Source organism: Typopeltis vanoorti, chromosome 7 (genome assembly GCF_054136105.1).
Source record: "Typopeltis vanoorti isolate ZY-2024b chromosome 7, IOZ_Tvanoo_1.0, whole genome shotgun sequence".
NCBI lineage: Eukaryota > Metazoa > Arthropoda > Arachnida > Uropygi > Thelyphonidae > Typopeltis > Typopeltis vanoorti.
In genome coordinates, this window is record NC_143555.1 from 34,985,082 (window position 1) to 35,003,389 (window position 18,308).

The window sequence follows — 18,308 nt, forward strand, 5'->3', positions numbered from 1 at the left end:
ACTAGTTGATTCATTTGAAGTACGTATGTTGATCTGTCAAGGACGACCAACTAGAAACCACTTTTCACCCTCTTTCTCACAGTTTCCTTTCGTAACTTCCAGGGATGGCCTCTTGTCATCACTCCTTCCTGCTGTTCAACCAAGCGAAAGAACTCCCCAGTGTCAACCCTGTAACCACCTCTCAACAATTTAAAAGTCTCAATCATATATTACCTCTCCTTCTTCTATCCACCAAACTCTGCAGTCCACATTCCCTCAGCTGATCTGCATAACTAACATTGTATACAGTGCTGAAACCATCTTTGTTATCTGCCATTGTACCCTTTCCAGTTAATTTATCCCCCTTCAAATCCTGGGGAGGGCCAAATCTGAGACCAATAGTCTAAGTGTGGTCTGATCAGAGTCTTATACAATGGAATGATAACTCTTTTATCTCTGCAGGTCAGTGGCCTTCTCATTATTGCAGAAATCATCTGTGTTACCTTCACCACCTTTGCAATATGTCCCCTAAATTTCAGGTTTCTATCAATCATCAACCCCAGATCTCTTGTCTCCCCCTACTTCCTCCAGTATAACTCCTCCCATAGAGTATGCAGCTTCCCATCAATGTGTCCCAAACCTCAAGACCTTACATTTTGCTACATTAAACCGATGCCCCCATTCATTTGCCCATCTGTAGCTTATTCAAATCCTCTTGCAGGTCTATCACATTTGCACTATTACTAATAACCCTTCTCAGCTTCGCATCATCTGCAAACAATTGAATATCCTCTTGCAATCCACTGACAATGTCATTGATATAAAGGTTAAACAATATAGGTCACAGTACTGCGCCCTATAGAAGCCCACTTGTAGCCCTTTGCCTCCTTGAAACTGCCAACATACACAACTCGCTGATACCTATCGGACAGCCAATCCTGAATCCAGTTGACCAACCTGACAACCAAACCCATGTGCTGCAACTTAAATATCAGCTTATCATGTGGAACCCTGTGAAATGCCTTCGCTAAGTTCAAGAAAATGGCAGTATATGCCTTTTCCTCATCTACAGCTCTTGTAACTTTGCTATAAAAAGCTAGTATAAATGCTAAAACTAGAACGCCCCTTCACAAATCCATGTTGACTCTCACGGATAACATTACTCTCATCTGCTTAATGCTGTATATGGTCCATCACTAATTTCTCCAAGATGTTAACATCTACTGATGATGCACAAACTGGCCTATAATTAGACACTTCCAGTCTGCTACTGCCTTTATGCAATGGCACTATCTTACCTTCCTTCCATTCCCTGTTCATCCTGCAGCCAGACTTGCATTGAAAAGCCAAGTCAAAGGCTCTGTCAGTTCCTTAGCACATTCTCTCAAAACCATCCAGTCCCACTGCTTTACTCACATCCAGAGTACTCAATATTTGGAACACACTCTCTTTCTGCACCTCTAAACCTCGAACCTGCCCTATCCCCTCTGGTATTAAAATTTACTCCTCCAGGATGAAATACTCTAAGTGTTCATTGAACAATTCCAATATGTCTTCTGCATCATTCACTCTATTACCATTTTTATCCCACAGTGTCATTCTTTCACAGTCATTCTTTCATACTCTTCCTGATGCCACATAGTTAAAAAATTCCCTGGGATTTTCTTTGGATCTTAGGGTCAATCTCTTCTTGTATTCCAGTTTCGCCTTCCTTACCATACTAGTCACTCTCCTGGCCTGTGTCATATATTCTTCATGCATCTTCTCTTCATCTGTCTCCTTATATCTCTTCCATAGCCTCTTTTTTGCATGCAGTTCCTGTTTAATATTGTTTGTTATCCACTTTACTCCAAATTGTGTCCTCTTCACTCCTGGAATATAGCTTACTATTGCTGCTAAGAAATATTCCTTCACAATTTTCCAAGCACTAATGATATCCCATCCTTCCAATTCCTCCCTCCATGAAACTTTCCCAAGTTGATGTCTGGCTATTATAATCACCTGCCTTATAATTCCACATACGTTCCTGTTTCTTTGATACTCCTGCATTTCTATTCATCTTCCAAGTCAAAATCATATGGTCACTCTCTCCAACTGGTGGGAGAGATGTCATCTCAGTCATTATCAACTCTTCTGATGCTATGACCAAATCCAAAACTGTTGAACCTCTTGTTCCCTTTATGACATGTTGCCTAAGACATTTGTCCCTCAAGAATTCTAGAAATTCCATTCCATTATTGCCACATGTATCTTCCTCTCCCTAATTTATACTGCTATAGTTAAAATCTCCCATAACAATCATTCTTCTTGCACTTGCAAAGCTCAACTGTCTAATCATCTCCTGGTCCTCCACCCTCTGTACTCCTTGGTCTGTAGCAACACCCCCACTAAATATCCTGTCTTTCCCATCTCTACCTAACTCCATATGCTTTCAAAATCATTAATGTCACTGCCTTCCAAAGCTTCCACTCTAAGAGGACATATGTCATCACTTGTCATAAGCAGTACTTCACCACCATGCTTTCCCTTCCTGTCCTGCCGAAAACTGCTGTACCCATCTACTTCTGTTTCTGTTATTATATCATCTTCTGTCAATCACATCTCAGTGATCCCATAATCTTTGGCCAGGCTGATGCTATCAGCGCCACCAATTCCTCTCCTTTATTCCGGATTCTCCTATCATTAGTATAAATTATAAAAATGCCATTGTTTCTATACCCAGCATTATCCCCTCTAGACTCCACTGGGCTCAGCATTATATGATGTTGTCCCCCTTCTCCCAGGTACCCATTCCCACAAGAGGCTTCCTCTGCTACCATCCACCCTAGGACACACCGACTCGTTCAGAACAGCAGTCTCTCCAAATGCCTACATCCTTCCTCTTTCAAATGCAAGTGGTCTCTGTGCCCTCAAATGCACTCCAAGCATCCACATATTCCAATCCTCTCTTCTGACTCATTGTGGCTATTATATTATTCAATATTACTGCTCTTTTGCTCAACTCGTAATTATCCTACCTAGGCAACATGCACACTATCTTTCCTCTCTGTGTCTTCTTTCATACAACCTCAATCTAGCATTTATAAAGCTTTGTCTGTAAATGAGCTATTTTGCATCTAGCAATTTTATATTGAACTTTAATGCCATAATGGCAAAGTTCAATATAAAATAGCTAGATGCAAAAAGCCCACACTATCGGAGAAGACCTAATTCTGCCAGCTGCGATTGATATTGTGGAAACTATGCTTGGAGAAAGTTTTGCTGAACAACTACAGTGCATACCTCTATCAGATGATACTGTTGCTCAGCAATTTGGTGATATATGTGAAGATATGCAGCAACAACTTTTGTCGAAGCCTTGTGATCAATTATTCTCATTTCAGCTAGACAAGGCAACATAGCAACAAGGATTGTCATTTAATTGATTATGTTCGATTTTGCAGTGGATTATCAGCAGTTGAAGAGTTATTGTTTTGTAAACCAATAGAAAGAAGAGCCAGAGCACCTGAATTGTTCAAAATACTCCACAATTTTATATGCAACACAAACATGCAGTGGAAAAATTGTGCTGGAATTTGCACTGATGGTGCTCGAGTTATGTCTGAAAGGTTTAAAAGTTTACAAGCCCTTGTGAGGGAAAAAATGCCCACAGTTTCTTTGGACACATTTCATAATTCATAGAGAAGCTCTTGCTGCAAAGGAAATGAGTCCCTTTTAAATGAGATAAATCATGAAGAAGCAGAGAAGTTTAGAGACTCCTTATTTGTGATGAAATTGGGCTACTTGGTGGACATATTTGAGAAACTGAATATGTTAAACCTGTAACTCCAAGGAAAAAAGAACACATCTTAGAGATGAGTGACAAAATCAATGCTTTTTTTTTTGAAAAACTAGAGTTATAGAACACAAAAAAGCAACAAAAATTAGAAGTGTTTGCAAATGTGGATGAATTTATTAAAACCTACAAGGCAGAAGAACAACACATCAAAGTTTTATTTGCAACTATTGAAAATCATTTAACAATGTTGACGAAGAATTTTAGAAAGTATTTTGTAACTGACAACAACATAATGGCAACGCACGAGTGGGTTAGAAACCAATTTCAAATTACCCCTGAAGGTTTTTCAATTGAAGAAGAGGAACAATTTATAAACTTCACATCAAGCAGCAAAATCAAAAGACAATTTGCATCTAAATCGCTGTTTGAATTTTGGGCCAGTGTTGATTATGAATTTTCTGCACTAAAATCAAGAGCTTTTCATGCACTTTTGCCATTTCCAACATCTTATCTTTATGAATTCAGGTTTTCTACAGTGGCTGCCTTAAAATCAAAATATAGTTCTCAGTTAAATATAGAAAGAGAAGTAAGTGTGTCAGTTTCCAATGTATCACCATCATATGAAAAGCTTTGCTCTGCAACACAGGCCCAAGGAAGCCATTAAGTTTTAGATTCATTGTTATTGTTTAGTTTTAATTAATTGCTCTGTATATTTGCAATATTCATATGTTCCCATAAGTGTAACTAGTTTATTTAATACAGTGGATTTTATTATTTTATTTTCAGAGTTTATTTTATGTTTTTGTGTCAATAAATAGTTTCATTAAATGTTTTTCAGTTTTTCCTTTGATTTCCACTTTTTTCACTTTTTTTTTGCCTGCCCCCTTATGTATTTTGCATCTCCCCAAAGGGGCATGCTCCATAGGTTGAGAATCACTGCCTTAGGCGATGCACAGTTACATCGCCCTACAGCTGAGAAGTGGACGAGGGCTACCACATCAGGGGTGGATGCAGTTAAAGAAGCGATCCCAGCGGGTGGAGAGAATGTTGGAACTTGACTAGAAAGGAAGGAAGGTGGCAAACATCGTGAAGAAGAGGAAGTTGGACATTTTATGTGTTCAGGAGACAATGCAAAGGAACTGGGAGATGGGTGTAAATTGTTCTACTCCGGAGTGAATAAAGAGGGAAGAAATGGTGTTGGAATTGTGATGTGTGGCAGAATGAGGGAAAAAGTACTAGAAGTGGGTAGGAGAAACAACAGGATCATGTGAATGAAGCTGACTATTGGAGAAGAGCAAGTGGTCATCTTATGTGCATATGCCCCACAAGTTGGCTGTACAGGAGGAGAAAGATGAGTTCTGGATCGTGTTAGATGAAGAAATAAGATAATTGGAAGAAAATGAGATGGTGATTGTCAGAGGAGACTTGAATGGATACATAGGAATACAGAATAGGGATTGTGAAAGAGTGCATTGTGGCCAGGGAGAGGAAATGATGTACCAGGAAGGAGAGAGGGTTGTGGACTTCGTGGTAGCGTTTGTAAACTCATTTTTCTGCAAGAGGAAAGAACATTTGATAACATTTAGAATAACAGTGCACAGATTGACTACATCTCGACTAGAAGAAAACATCTTAAGGAGGTAAAAAATTGTAAGGTAATCCCATCAGATCAAGTGGTGCAGCAACACCAGCTGCTGTGCGCTGGTGTTGCTGCACCACTAAGGTCAAAGATAAGAACCTTTGGAAACCATGGGATAAAGACAATTAAGTGGTTTCACTTAAAAGAAGAGAGTGTGAGGAACCTTTTTTAATGAGAGGGTGTTAGAGAGGATTTCAGATAGTCTAAAATGTGTGCAAGATAGGTGGAGACATAATTCCAAATTCTGAGCTGTACGATTGAGTTGCTTGGTGTAACATTGGGAAATATTAGAGAGCAGGAGGGTTGGTGATGGAATAATAATGTGCAAGAAGCAGTGAAAGTGAAGGAGGCATAGAAGAAGTGAGGGCGAGTCAAGAGTGGAAGAGGACTGAAAGGAATACAGAGAGAGAAAGCTAGAAGCCAAGAGAATTGTTGCATAGGCGAAGGCAACGGCATGTTATGATGTTTATGATCAATTAGAAATGAAGGAAGGACAGAGGGAAAATTTATCAACTGACAAAATGTTGAAATAAGTCATCAAAGGACAACTTATATGTGAGGCAGATCAAAGACTCCGAAGGAAGATTATTAAGGAGGGATGCGGATGTAAGAAACAGATCGAGAATATGCTTTGAAGGCTGTTGAACAGGAAAATGTGAGGACTCATAGAGAAGATGGGCAGCCTTATGAGGGGATGGTGCAGAACATCAGTAGAGTGGAAGTGATGGAGGCTATAAAGAGGATGAAGAATGGAAAATTGGTGGATCCTGACAGGATCCCACTGGAGGCATGGAAGGCACTGGGGAAGAGGGCATTAACCTGCTGTGTGTGGGATCTGTTTATGAAAGCTTGTCAACAGGAAAAAATGCCTGAGGAGTGGAGGGAAAGTATCCTTGTTTACAAGGGTAAAGGGGATGCACAAGACTAAGAATTACAGAGGAATAAAATTGATGTCCCACATAATGAAAATCTTACAAAGGTTTCTTGATAGAAGACTGAGGGAGGAGATGGTGATTGCAAAGGAGCAGTTTGGCTTCATGCCTGGTCGATTGATGAGGGATGCTATCTTTGGGTTATGCCAGATAATGGAAAAGTTTTGAGGGAAGTAACAGGTGCTACATGTGGTGTTTATTGACCTGGCAAAAGTGTACGATAGAGTGCCAAGGCAAGAAATCTGGAGGTATCTGGAGAAATATGTCAGGTTTTGGTGTTGGCAATGTACAGAAATGTGAAGACAGGAGTTAGGATCTGCCTGGTAGAGACAGAAAGTTTTCAAGTGACAGTTGGTTTGCATCAAGGATCAGCATTAAATCTGTTCCTGTTTAATATTGTGATAGTGGAGATGATGGAAGAGGTGATAGAAGATGCACCTTAGACAATGTTGTATGCAGATGACATTGTGCTGTGTGCAGAACCAAGAGAAGTGGCAGGTAAACTGGAAAGATGGAGGAAAATACTGGAGGAAAGAGGTATGAGATTGAGCAGAAGTAAGACAGAATACATGTGTTGCAAAGTGAATGGCACCCAAGAGACAGATCTGAAGCTGGAAGGAGGTGCATCAGGAAGGTTAGCCTTTAGATACTTATGAGAGTGGTCTGAAAAGTTCTCGGCCTAACACTGAAAAAACAAATTTATAATTTCAAAATATTTTTATTTTTCAACATAATCTCCCTTAAGACTAATACATTTATTGCAGTGATGTTCCAGCGCCATTAACCCATCCCTGTAGTGGTTCTTAGTAAGATCTGCAAAATACCCCTCTACAGTTGCAATCACCTCTTGATTCGAAGAAAATCGCTGACCAGCAAGGAAGAATTTTAGTTTTGGGAAGAGATAGAAATCAGAGGGAGCCAAATACACCCTCAATGAGAATGCTTGGAGAATAGGGTGGATATTCCAACAATTCATAGTGCAGATTCCTTAATTTTTTCATTGACAAAACACCTTTGGGCAGGTGCATTGTCCTGATGAAAGATGATTTTTCTTCTGCAAACCAGGTCTTTTCTCGGGAATTTATTCGTCTATTCTGGTTAAAAGATTGGAATAATATCAAAATAATTAATAAACAAAATGCCTCTAGAATCCCAAAACATCGATGCCACGACCTTTCCTGCTGATGGAACTGACTTTGTCTTTGGCGCTGAACAACCAGCTTCTGTCCACAGTTTTGACTGCTGTTTGGATTCTGGTGTGAAATGGTGAATTCAAGTCTCATCCATAGTAATAAATCGATGCACAAAATCAGTTTTATTCTTGTTAAAACGCTCTCAGCACATTCAGAGATTTTCATGCGAGTGCGTTTTTGATCTGCTGTGAGCAAGCGTGGCACCCATCTTGCGCAAAGCTTTTTCATGTGCAATTCTTCATGCAAAATATATCCTACACGTTCTTTTGAAATACCTATAGTCTCAGCAATTTCACGCACTTTGACTCGCCGGTCATCCAATACCATATCATGCACTTGATCAATGATTTCTGGTGTTGTTACAGTTTTTGGACATCCTTCACGTGGGTCATCTTCAAGGCTTGTACAGCCATGTTTAAACTCAGAAGCCCATTTTTTAATTGTCGGAAACGAAGGAGAAGAGTGCCCATAAACTTTTATGAACTTTGAACGAATTTCTTTTGACATTATACTTTCTTTTACAAAGAATTTTATAACTGCATGATACTCAGTTTTGTCCATTTCAAGGGATACACAACACTTTTGCTACAGACAGCTATGAAACAAACTACTTGATAGAATGACTTGCAATTTCACATGAATGCTTATGATAGATGTACAAACTTAGAAAAAAAAAATCTTGCTGATAGTGTTGCCATCTATGGTTGAGTCCAAGAGCTTTTCAGACACCCTTAGGTTCAGTAGTGGAAGAGGATGGAGAGGCTGAGAAAGAAGTAGGATGCAGGATACAAGCTAGATGGAGGAACTGGAGAGAGAGAGATGGCTGGAGTGCTATGTGATAAGAGGGTGCTGATCAAACTAAAGGGAAAAATCTTCAGGACAGTGGTGAGACCAGCTATGACGTATGCTATGGAAACTAGTCCTGAGGAAAAATAACATCGGCACAATGGAGATAGCAGAGATGAGAATGCTTAGGTGGATGTGTGGTGTTACCAGAAAGGATTGTCTAAGAAATGACTATGTAAGGGGAACGGTGAAAGTCGCGAACTTTAGGAGCGAAGATACAGGAGGCAAGGTTGAGATGGTTTGGTCATGTGATGAGGAGGGAGGGCAAGTATGTGGGTCATTCAGATGGATGTTCAGGGGAGGAAGGAGACCAAAGAAGAGGTGGATGGAGCTGGTGGAAGAGAATCTGAGGATGAAGAACTTGGATGTGGTTACAGCCCAAGACAGGAGATGTGAAGGAGACTGATTAAAAACAGGGACCCTACTTATGTTGAATAAGCTGCAGAAAAATAAGATCAGAAGAGCTGATAATAACTGAGATGGCATCAGAGGCCATGCATAGAAGTTGTGTGGTGAAGAGCTGCACAAGAAGTAGATTTTTTTTACATGGAGAATTTAGTGAATGGTATGCATTACTGGAATATGTTGTTAATGCAGAGAGGGTTACAGATTTTAAGATTCAGTATGATAGATATGTTGTTAGTAAAATGAGCCTCCCATGATGAGTCTGCCAACTCCACGGATGGTGTAATAATAATAAACCACTCAAATTTCTTGCTTTTTATTAACAATAAGATTTTGGATCTTTGAAACAGGTTTCATAGTTCCTGATTATGTTTTCATTCATACATTCTAATATTTTGATTGTAATTTGGTCCAAAATTTTTTTCAGTACTTTTTTCTATTCAGTTTCTGGTACACAAACTACGAGTAGGTGACATGCAAAATGCTCCAGGATTGCAATTCTGATAGGCTGATGGTGAATAGGGTCCACACATCCCAGTGTATTCTCCCTGGCAGAGGCATAGACTTAGGACCTATAGTCAAGTTTTGATCTTAATCAAAATCCGTAGAAACAAAGCAAAGAACATATGGTGAATAGAATGTTCATTACTTTATAGAACTTGTCTCCAAACTGACATATGTGAGAAAGGAAACTGTTTACTGTCAAATATCAGTCCCCAAAACTTGGCTTCTTGTGCAAATGGAATTGGTGCAGAGTTCTGGATTAGGATGAAGACTACATCTGTGGCAAAAGTGCACAAACTGTATTCTGCTATGAAAATCTGAACGGAGTGTCGACCCAGCTACATTAATTAGTTGTAAGCTCCTTATTAGGGGGGGGGGGGCTCTCAACCCACCCTAGGATGGATGGATGAGAAGGATAGATAGATATAATTTTTAAAATTTTTATGATTGTAGAAATGGTGCTATACAGTTTTTCTTTTAATATATTATAGGGTGAAATTTTTTAACTATGTATTTAAAGAAGAAAACTTTTTTTTTTATTTTTTAGGCAAAGGAAGATTTACAAAGTAAATATTTGTGGGATAATTTGAATCTTCATCCATCAGTACGAAATACGATAAAGAATTTTGGTTTCAAATTTATGACACCAGTTCAGGTAGATATATATAACCATAATATATACTGTTTTCTTATATATATTATATCTGTGTGTGTGTGTGTGTGTTCAGCACTAAACATGAAGGTGATCTTTTTGAATTGTAGGCAATATCAGGTATATGGGCAAACATCAAAATGGGAAATTTTACAATGTAAGTTATTTGTACCAATGATCCCATAGAAGATTCTGTTAAGAAAGAAGTGAAGGCATTTTTTTAGTCATGAGAGGTAGCTGACATAAAGAAAAAAGTTAGTCCTTGTTAGCGATCTGCTCAGAGTAGGAAATGAATACTATATACAAATATTTTGGTAAAATTTGGTGAAAAGAGCAAAGCGAAGTAATGGTAAAGTGCCTTGGATTCCATATTCAGGACATGGACTAGTCATCACCATGTTCCAAGATGGACACAAATTTACATGGTTAGAAGATGCATGAAGTAAGAAATGTCTCAAGATTTGTCAACTTCATGAGACTGAATTTCATATGCTGATTTATTTACAGCTTAAATAGAGACTGTGTATTGCTTGATATAATGTTCCGTTTACACCATATAACTAGCATTTTGAAGAGCTTTTCTCTTGTCACCTTGTCATATGCCTTTACCAGATCAACAAAACTTAATTATAGACTCTTGTTATATTCCCAAGATTTCTGAACTTTTTGTATTAAAACGAAAATATGATGCTGACAACCTTTATTTGGCCTGAATGCAGCACGTTCTTCACTTCCACAATTTTCCTCAGTTGTTTCTCAAGTATACTTGCATAAATCTTCCCAGGAACACTCAATATGGAAATATCACTATAATTCTCAGATTCAGTTTTATTTCCGTTTTTATTTATATTGGTAGTATGAGAGCTCTGCTCCAATCATGTGGAATTCGACCCTCTGACAGGCCTTCTGAATTATGCAATGCAGCCACTGTAAAACATTTATAAATTGATATTTCAACATTTCTTGCTGAATTTCATCTACTCTAGCTGCTTTTCCACATTTCAGGTTTCTGATGACTTTAGCTTGTATAACTGAGAGGAGACCTCCACATAGCCTTTAAAGAAATGCAGAACACGACCATGGCTTCTGACCTAATGTCCAGTCCTCACCTTCTCATCGTGCACCCTGTTTGGTATCTGCCTGGATACAAACAAGGATGGGCTGGCAATTTTGGATTTAGCTGATGAAATTGTATTCTTATTGGCTTAAACCAAAATATAAAATGATGGTACAACATGACAAAATTTTATGCCTGCTGGGGTGTCGCCTGATTAAACAAAGCCCCAGTTGTTTTTGGCAGGGAATCAGGGAGAACAGCAAAAAGTCAGCTACTGGAACAAATCTTAAAATACACCCCAACTCAAAATCACCGGATTTCAAGATCGGTATTATAACATAAGAAACCTGAATGGCAAAGAAATGGAACTAGCTGAGGAATTGGATAAGTACCAGATCGACATAATAGGGGTGACTGAAACAAAAAAGACAAAAACTGGTGCTATCTTTCTGAGCAATAAATAGAAAATGTTATATTCAGGCAATGACAATCACGGAAAAGGAGTAGCCATAGTATTTAACACTAAATATGAGGCTAATCTTCTTGAATGGCAGGCCGTCTCAAGTAGTGACGTGGGCAATTATTAGATCGGGGAACTGGACAATGAAACTTATTTGTGCCTATGGTCCCACAGAAGGTTCTACTAAGGTAGAAGTGGAGGAATTTTATGAGGCTTTAGAAAAAGCAACTGTCACAATGAAAAAGGAAACGTTGGTCCTTGTTGGGGATCTAAATAGCAGAGTAGGAAATGATTGTCAGACATACAAAAATATATTGGGAAAATTTGGAAAAAAGAACAAAGCTAATAATAATGACAAATATTTGCTGGATTTCTGCTCAGGTCATGGACTAGTTATTACTAACACAATGTTTCAACATAAAAATGTGCACAAATTCACATGGAGAGAAAAGGCAAGGAATAAGAAAAGTCTCATTGACTATGTTATTGTCGCTAGTGATATTTTCTCCCTGGTGCTGAACACCAGAGTGTACAAAGGATTCAAAATTGGAAGCGATCATCATTTAGTCTTGAGTAGAATAAAATTGAATTTTATATTGAAAAGAAGAATATGTAAGAAAGAAAAAATGAAAGAATTTTAGAACAGGAACCAAACCTTAGAGATTCAGTATCAAGCCAATCAGTAAACACTGATTGATTCAGCCAGAGAGGCATGTGGTGAGGGTGTCTGCAATGATAGAAAAATCAGAACTCCATGGTGGACACAAGGAAGTTAAAGGGGCAGTGAAGGAAAAGAAGAAAGCATATTGAAAGTTCCTGGCAAATAAGTCAGCTTGTTCTCTTAGACATTACAGAGACAAATGTAAGAAAGCTAAACACTATGTAATACTAGCTAAACAAAAGTCATGGGAAGATTTTGGTAAGAACATGGAAATAAATATCGAGAAGATGGCAAGATATTCTGGAGGTTGTTGAAGAAACTCAGAAATGGAAGAAAGAGTGGTGTAAAAGGAATTAGAGATGATAAATGTGACATGAAAACTGGAGAAAAAGATATCCTTGAAGTATGGAGTAGTTACTTCGAAAAATTGCTAAATGAAATAAACAGTGATAGCACAGTGGTAAAAAAACACTTAGCAGGGATGCAGTCAGAATACATATCGATACTTGAAGTAGAAAAAATCCATCAAAGAACTGAAATGTGGAAAGGAAGCAGCAGTAGATGATATTCGACCAGAAATGCTCAAGTATGGAGGTATAAAAGTCTTACAGTGGCTGTACTGCATAGTTCAGAAAGGCCTGGACAGAGGGATAAATTCAGGATGATTGGAGTAGAGTTCTCATAGTACCCATATATAAAAAGGGAAATAAAATTGAATATGAGAATTATTGAAGTATTTCTCTACTGAGTGTTCTTGGTTAGATTTACGCAAATATATTTGACAAACGGTTGAGAAGGATTGTGGAAGAAAAGCTTGGTGAAGAATAAACTGGATTCAGGCCAAATAGAGGCTGTCAGTATCAGATTTTCACTTTACAACAAATAGTTGAGAAATTATGGGAATGTAACAGGGATCTATATTTGGGTTTTATGGATCTGATAAAGGCATACGACAAGATGGCGAGAGAAGTATTCAAAATGCTACAGTTATATGGTTTCAATGGGGCATTATGTTATATACATATATAACATAATACTTAGTCTAACATTTAGTTCTCCTGGCTAAGGCATGAAGTCAAACAATACTGATTTTCCTGTTTTTATTGATGATGCTGACGAAAAATTGGGATTTAGCCTCAAGATGTAGCAACTGAATATTGAAGGAATTAACAGAGCAAGATGTGATTATCTGTGCAAAATACTACAAGAAAATAACATTGATGTTCCTTCAAGAAACGCATGCTGAAAGCAAAGGTGACCTTAACAGAAGAGGAAAAAAATGGTTACACTCTGATTGGTGCTACATACCATCAGAATTATGGCATTAGAACGTATATTAAGGATGATATAGAAAATTCTTTTGACCTGACAACAAGATGTTATAATGATATCCATCTTGTGAGTGTGAAATCCACAACTAACAATAGTCAGTGTCCATAAACCTCCTTTAACATCATGGACTATAGATGTGATACCCACTTATCAGCATCCAACAGTATGGATTGGCGATTTTAATAGCCATCATGAAGAATGGAAGTGCCATGATAACGACTGTGATACTGCCCTTGTTCAATGGGCAATAATATACCATGTATTTGATGCTAAGAGCCTTCATAGCTCAGTCAATATAAATGAAGCTCTTTGGTCAGAAAGACCTGGATTCGATTCTCGTCAGTGAAGTAAGGAACCTTTATCTGGTCTCTTTCGACTAAAGGTGAGTTAGCCGGTCTCATACGGAATTAGGGGGGGGGTTTCACCCCGAAACTCGAGTTTTTTTGTCCCGCAGAACAGGCAAATTGGTCCTGTGAACACACATGGATTACAGTCATGAATACGTTCCAGCCATATGTTGGTCCTGAGCCCGGATAAAATTGGGAGGTTGGGGAAAGCAATGGTGAACTACCCTTTAAAAATCTTACCAAGAATACTTTGTGGGCAATGCCTACAAAGTCACCTATGGTCAGAAACAACTGAAAGGGAAAACCAAACAAACAAATTTGATTCTTAGGATAGAAACACCTTTAGATCAGCAGCATGGCAAACGGAGTCTAATCCAGACTTATGTTTTGTTTCGTTAAACATTGAAGGGCAGCGTTTACCAGCAAGACGATATGTATTTTCAAACTTCCCACACAGTCAACATCGACTGATGTTATTAGAAATCGGGATAATGCTGCTATAGCAAGATTCTTTCCAATACCACGTTTGAATTTTAAAAAAAGCAAATCGGAGAAATTTTACAAATGAAGTGGATAAATGTATTCATTGGATATTCATTGGATACTGCTAGAGTTATGGAGTACAAGAGATTTGTAGGAGCGACCATATCAACTGCTAAAAATTATATCCCTAGAGATTACAGAAAAGATTATCCCTGGATAGACTGAAGAGAGTGAAAATCTTTATAGAGAGTTCCTCAAAAGTGAAGGGACCTAGTCTTCATGAACATACTAAGAAAGAACTTAGAGCATTAAAAACATGCTCCTGCTATTTCACAATATGCCTTAATCTTTACTATAGAATGAAGTTTCTCGTAGACAGGCTTATACGGTGGTTATGCATTATTAAAACACTTAAGGAATAGAACAACGTAGTTAGGAATATAAATTAAATTAAACTTTAATAAATATTTTCCGATATTTCGGCAATGTCACATTGCCATTTTCTAAAGGAACTTACAAAAAAAGTTACGTGCAACGTAGGCACTACAACACAGAAACTGGGAATGAAAAGATGAAGCTATTGTTCTCCTAACAGTCCTGATGGTGCCCTCTAGCGGGCTAAGTAGGTGTTCTTGGCCGTTGGGCTGAAGGTCTGCAGATGTAGGTCTCCCAAATTTGGGGCAGTCGCATAAACCCAAATTTGTTGAGGTTTGGAGAATTTCTCAGGGCTGAGGCTGATTCCATAAAGAGTCTTTCAAATTTGTATTTGCTACAGTGTATCACTGTAGCTTTCTTCCACCGTATTCTGTGGCGTGTATCCAGAGCATGGTCCGCAAGCCCAGAATGACTGTATTTGTGAAAACGGATGTAGTCCTTGTGTTCCGAAATTCTGATATTCGCTGTCCTGCCTGTTTGGCCAAAGTAAGACAGTTTACAACTGCAAGGGACCTGGTAAACACCAGGTAGGGCTAGGGGAAGTGGTTGGTCTTTAGTGGAGCGGATAAGGGATGCCAATTTTCTGTAAGGTTTGTAACAGGAGGTCAGGTCATGTTTTTTTAAGATTTTGGTAATCTTTTCCGAGGTGCCTCGGATGTAGGGAATGGTGATGGATTTAGAGTAATCCTTGTTGTTGGGGGGAGGGAGGGGATCTGTGGTTTGTAGGTTCTAATATTTTTTGGATTTTTTTGGGGGGGTAGCCATTGGCTGAGAAAGTGTTGAGGATGTGATTTAGTTCAGTGTTTAGGGCCAAGTCGTTTGAACAGATTAGTTTAGCCCTGTTGTAAAGTGTTTTCACTACTCCATATTGTTGTGAGGGAGGGGGGTGGGATTGTTGGTGAATGTATCTGCCTGTATGGGTGGGTTTTCTGTAAACTGAGAAAACCAAGGATCCATTAGGCTGGCGGGTGACTAGTGTGTCTAGGAAAGGGAGGCTGTTGTTTTCCTCTTTTTCCAGAGTGAATTTGATTTTGATGTTGGTTGTTCAAGTGTGTTAAGAAGGAGAGAAGTGTTTCAGAGCCATGTGGCTAAATAGCGAACACATCATCAACGTAGCGAAGCCATATGGTTGGTTTTTGTGGGGCAGAGGCTAAGGCTTTTTCTTCAAAGGTCTCCATAAAGAAATTGGCCAAGGGTAGGGAGAGTGGTGAACCCATGGCTGTTCCCTCTATTTGTTTGTAGAATTTTCCCTGCCAAACGAAATAGCCTGAGTTCATTGTGAACTGAAATAAGGCTGAGATGTCGGGAGAAAATTTAGCTTGGATTAGCTCTAAAGTTTCCTTGAGTGGGACATTTGTAAATAAAGAGGACACATCAAAGCTGACCATTATGTTGGAATGTAAGGTTTTCTATGTTGGCTTTGAAATGGGCTGAGTTTTTTATGTGTGATGGTGTGTTGCCAGTATAGTGTGTGAGCTCTTTGGCCAAATGTTTAGCAAATTTGTATGTGGGGGAATCAATGCCATCCACTATGGGACGTAATGGCACATTTTCTTTGTGTATTTTTGGGAGTCCGTAAATACGGGGGGATATAGAGTTAAACGGCTTTAATCTGTTGGTAACTTCTACAGGCCAAGAAGTAACTCTCTTAAGGAGCCTGTGAAGTTTTCTAATTTGAGAGTTGGTGGGATTGTAATTGATAGGGAGGTAAGTGGCCCGATCTAATAGAAGAGCATTCAGCTTACCTGTGTAGTCCTTTTGGTTAAGTAATTTACGGACTCCCAAAAATACACAAAGAAAATGTGCCATTACGTCCCATAGTGGATGGCATTGATTCCCGCACATACAAATTAGCTAAACATTTGGCCAAAGAGCTCACACACTATACTGGCAACACACCATCACACACAAAAAACTCAGCCCATTTCAAAGCCAGCATAGAAAACCTTACACTCCAACATACTGACATAATGGTCAGCTTTGATGTGTCCTCTTTATTTACAAATGTCCCACTCAAGGAAACTTTAGAGCTAATCCAAGCTAAATTTTCTCCCGACATCTCAGCTTTATTTCAGTTCACAATGAACTCAGGCTATTTCGTTTGGCAGGGAAAATTCTACAAACAAATAGAGGGGACAGCCATGGGTTCACCAGTCTCCCCACCCTTGGCCAATTTCTTTATGGAGACCTTTGAAGAAAAAGCCTTAGCCTCTGCCCCACAAAAACCAACCATATGGCTTCGCTACGTTGATGATGTGTTCGCTATTTGGCCACATGGCTCTGAAACACTTCTCTCCTTCTTAACACACTTAAACAACCAACACCCCAGAATCAAATTCACTCTGAAAAAAGAGGAAAACAACAGCCTCCCTTTCCTAGACACACTAGTCACCCGCCAGCCTAATGGATCCTTGGTTTTCTCAGTTTACAGAAAACCCACCCATACAGGCAGATACATTCACCAACAATCCCACCCCCCTCCCTCACAACAATATGGAGTAGTGAAAACACTATACAACAGGGCTAAACTAATCTGTTCAAACGACTTGGCCCTAAACACTGAACTAAATCACATCCTCAACACTTTCTCAGCCAATGGCTACCCCCCCCCCCAAAAATCCAAAAAATATTAGAACCTACAAACCACAGATCCCCTCCCTCCCCCCACAACAAGGATTACTCTAAATCCATCACCATTCCCTACATCCGAGGCACCTCGGAAAAGATTACCAAAATCTTAAAAAAACATGACTTGACCTCTTGTTACAAACCTTACAGAAAATTGGCATCCCTTATCCGCTCCACTAAAGACCAACCACTTCCCCTAGCCCTTTCTGGTGTTTACCAGGTCCCTTGCAGTTGTAAACTGTCTTACTTTGGCCAAACAGGCAGGACAGCGAATATCAGAATTTCGGAACACAAGGACTACATCCGTTTTCACAAATACAGTCATTCTGGGCTTGCGGACCATGCTCTGGATACACGCCACAGAATACGGTGGAAGAAAGCTACAGTGATACACCGTAGCAAATACAAATTTGAAAGACTCTTTGTGGAATCAGCCTCAGCCCTGAGAAATTCTCCAGACCTCAACAAATTTGGGTTTATGCGACTGCCCCAAATTTGGGAGACCTACATCTGCAGACCTTCAGCCCAACGGCCAAGAACACCTACTTAGTCTGCTAGAGGGCACCATCAGGACTGTTAGGAGAACAATAGCTTCATCTTTTCATTCCCAGTTTCTGTGTTGTAGTGCCTACGTTGCACGTAACGTTTTTTGTAAGTTCCTTTAGAAAATGGCAATGTGACATTGCCGAAATATCGGAAAATATTTATTAAAGTTTAATTTAATTTATATTCATAACTACGTTGTTCTATTCCTTAAGTGTTTTAATAATATAGAATGAAGTAAAAGCCATCATAAAAGATGTCAAAGCAGGCAAGGCCTTAAGCTTCAATGGTATCCATCCTGAATTCCTGATTAAGAGTGAGCCAAATGCTATAAAACAGCTTTCTGAATTCTTTTCTGATATATTATTAATTCTTCTTAAACTTCTTAAATTCTTCTTAAACTGGCTAGGTAATCTGGCTGACTACCTAGCCAG

General features: G+C 39.0%; 1 protein-coding gene across 2 annotated transcripts in view; it reads left to right on the top strand.

Annotated features, from left to right (window-relative positions):
- LOC150104578 (ATP-dependent RNA helicase DDX55) overlaps positions 1–18,308 on the top strand; it is a 370,346-nt gene that overhangs the window by 21,152 nt on the left and 330,886 nt on the right. For both annotated transcript variants that reach the window (XM_090395791.1, XM_090395793.1), the window contains exon 2: positions 9,824–9,931. In XM_090395791.1, the coding sequence (XP_090251917.1) occupies positions 9,824–9,931 (108 nt within the window). The remainder of the gene's footprint in view (positions 1–9,823; positions 9,932–18,308) is intronic.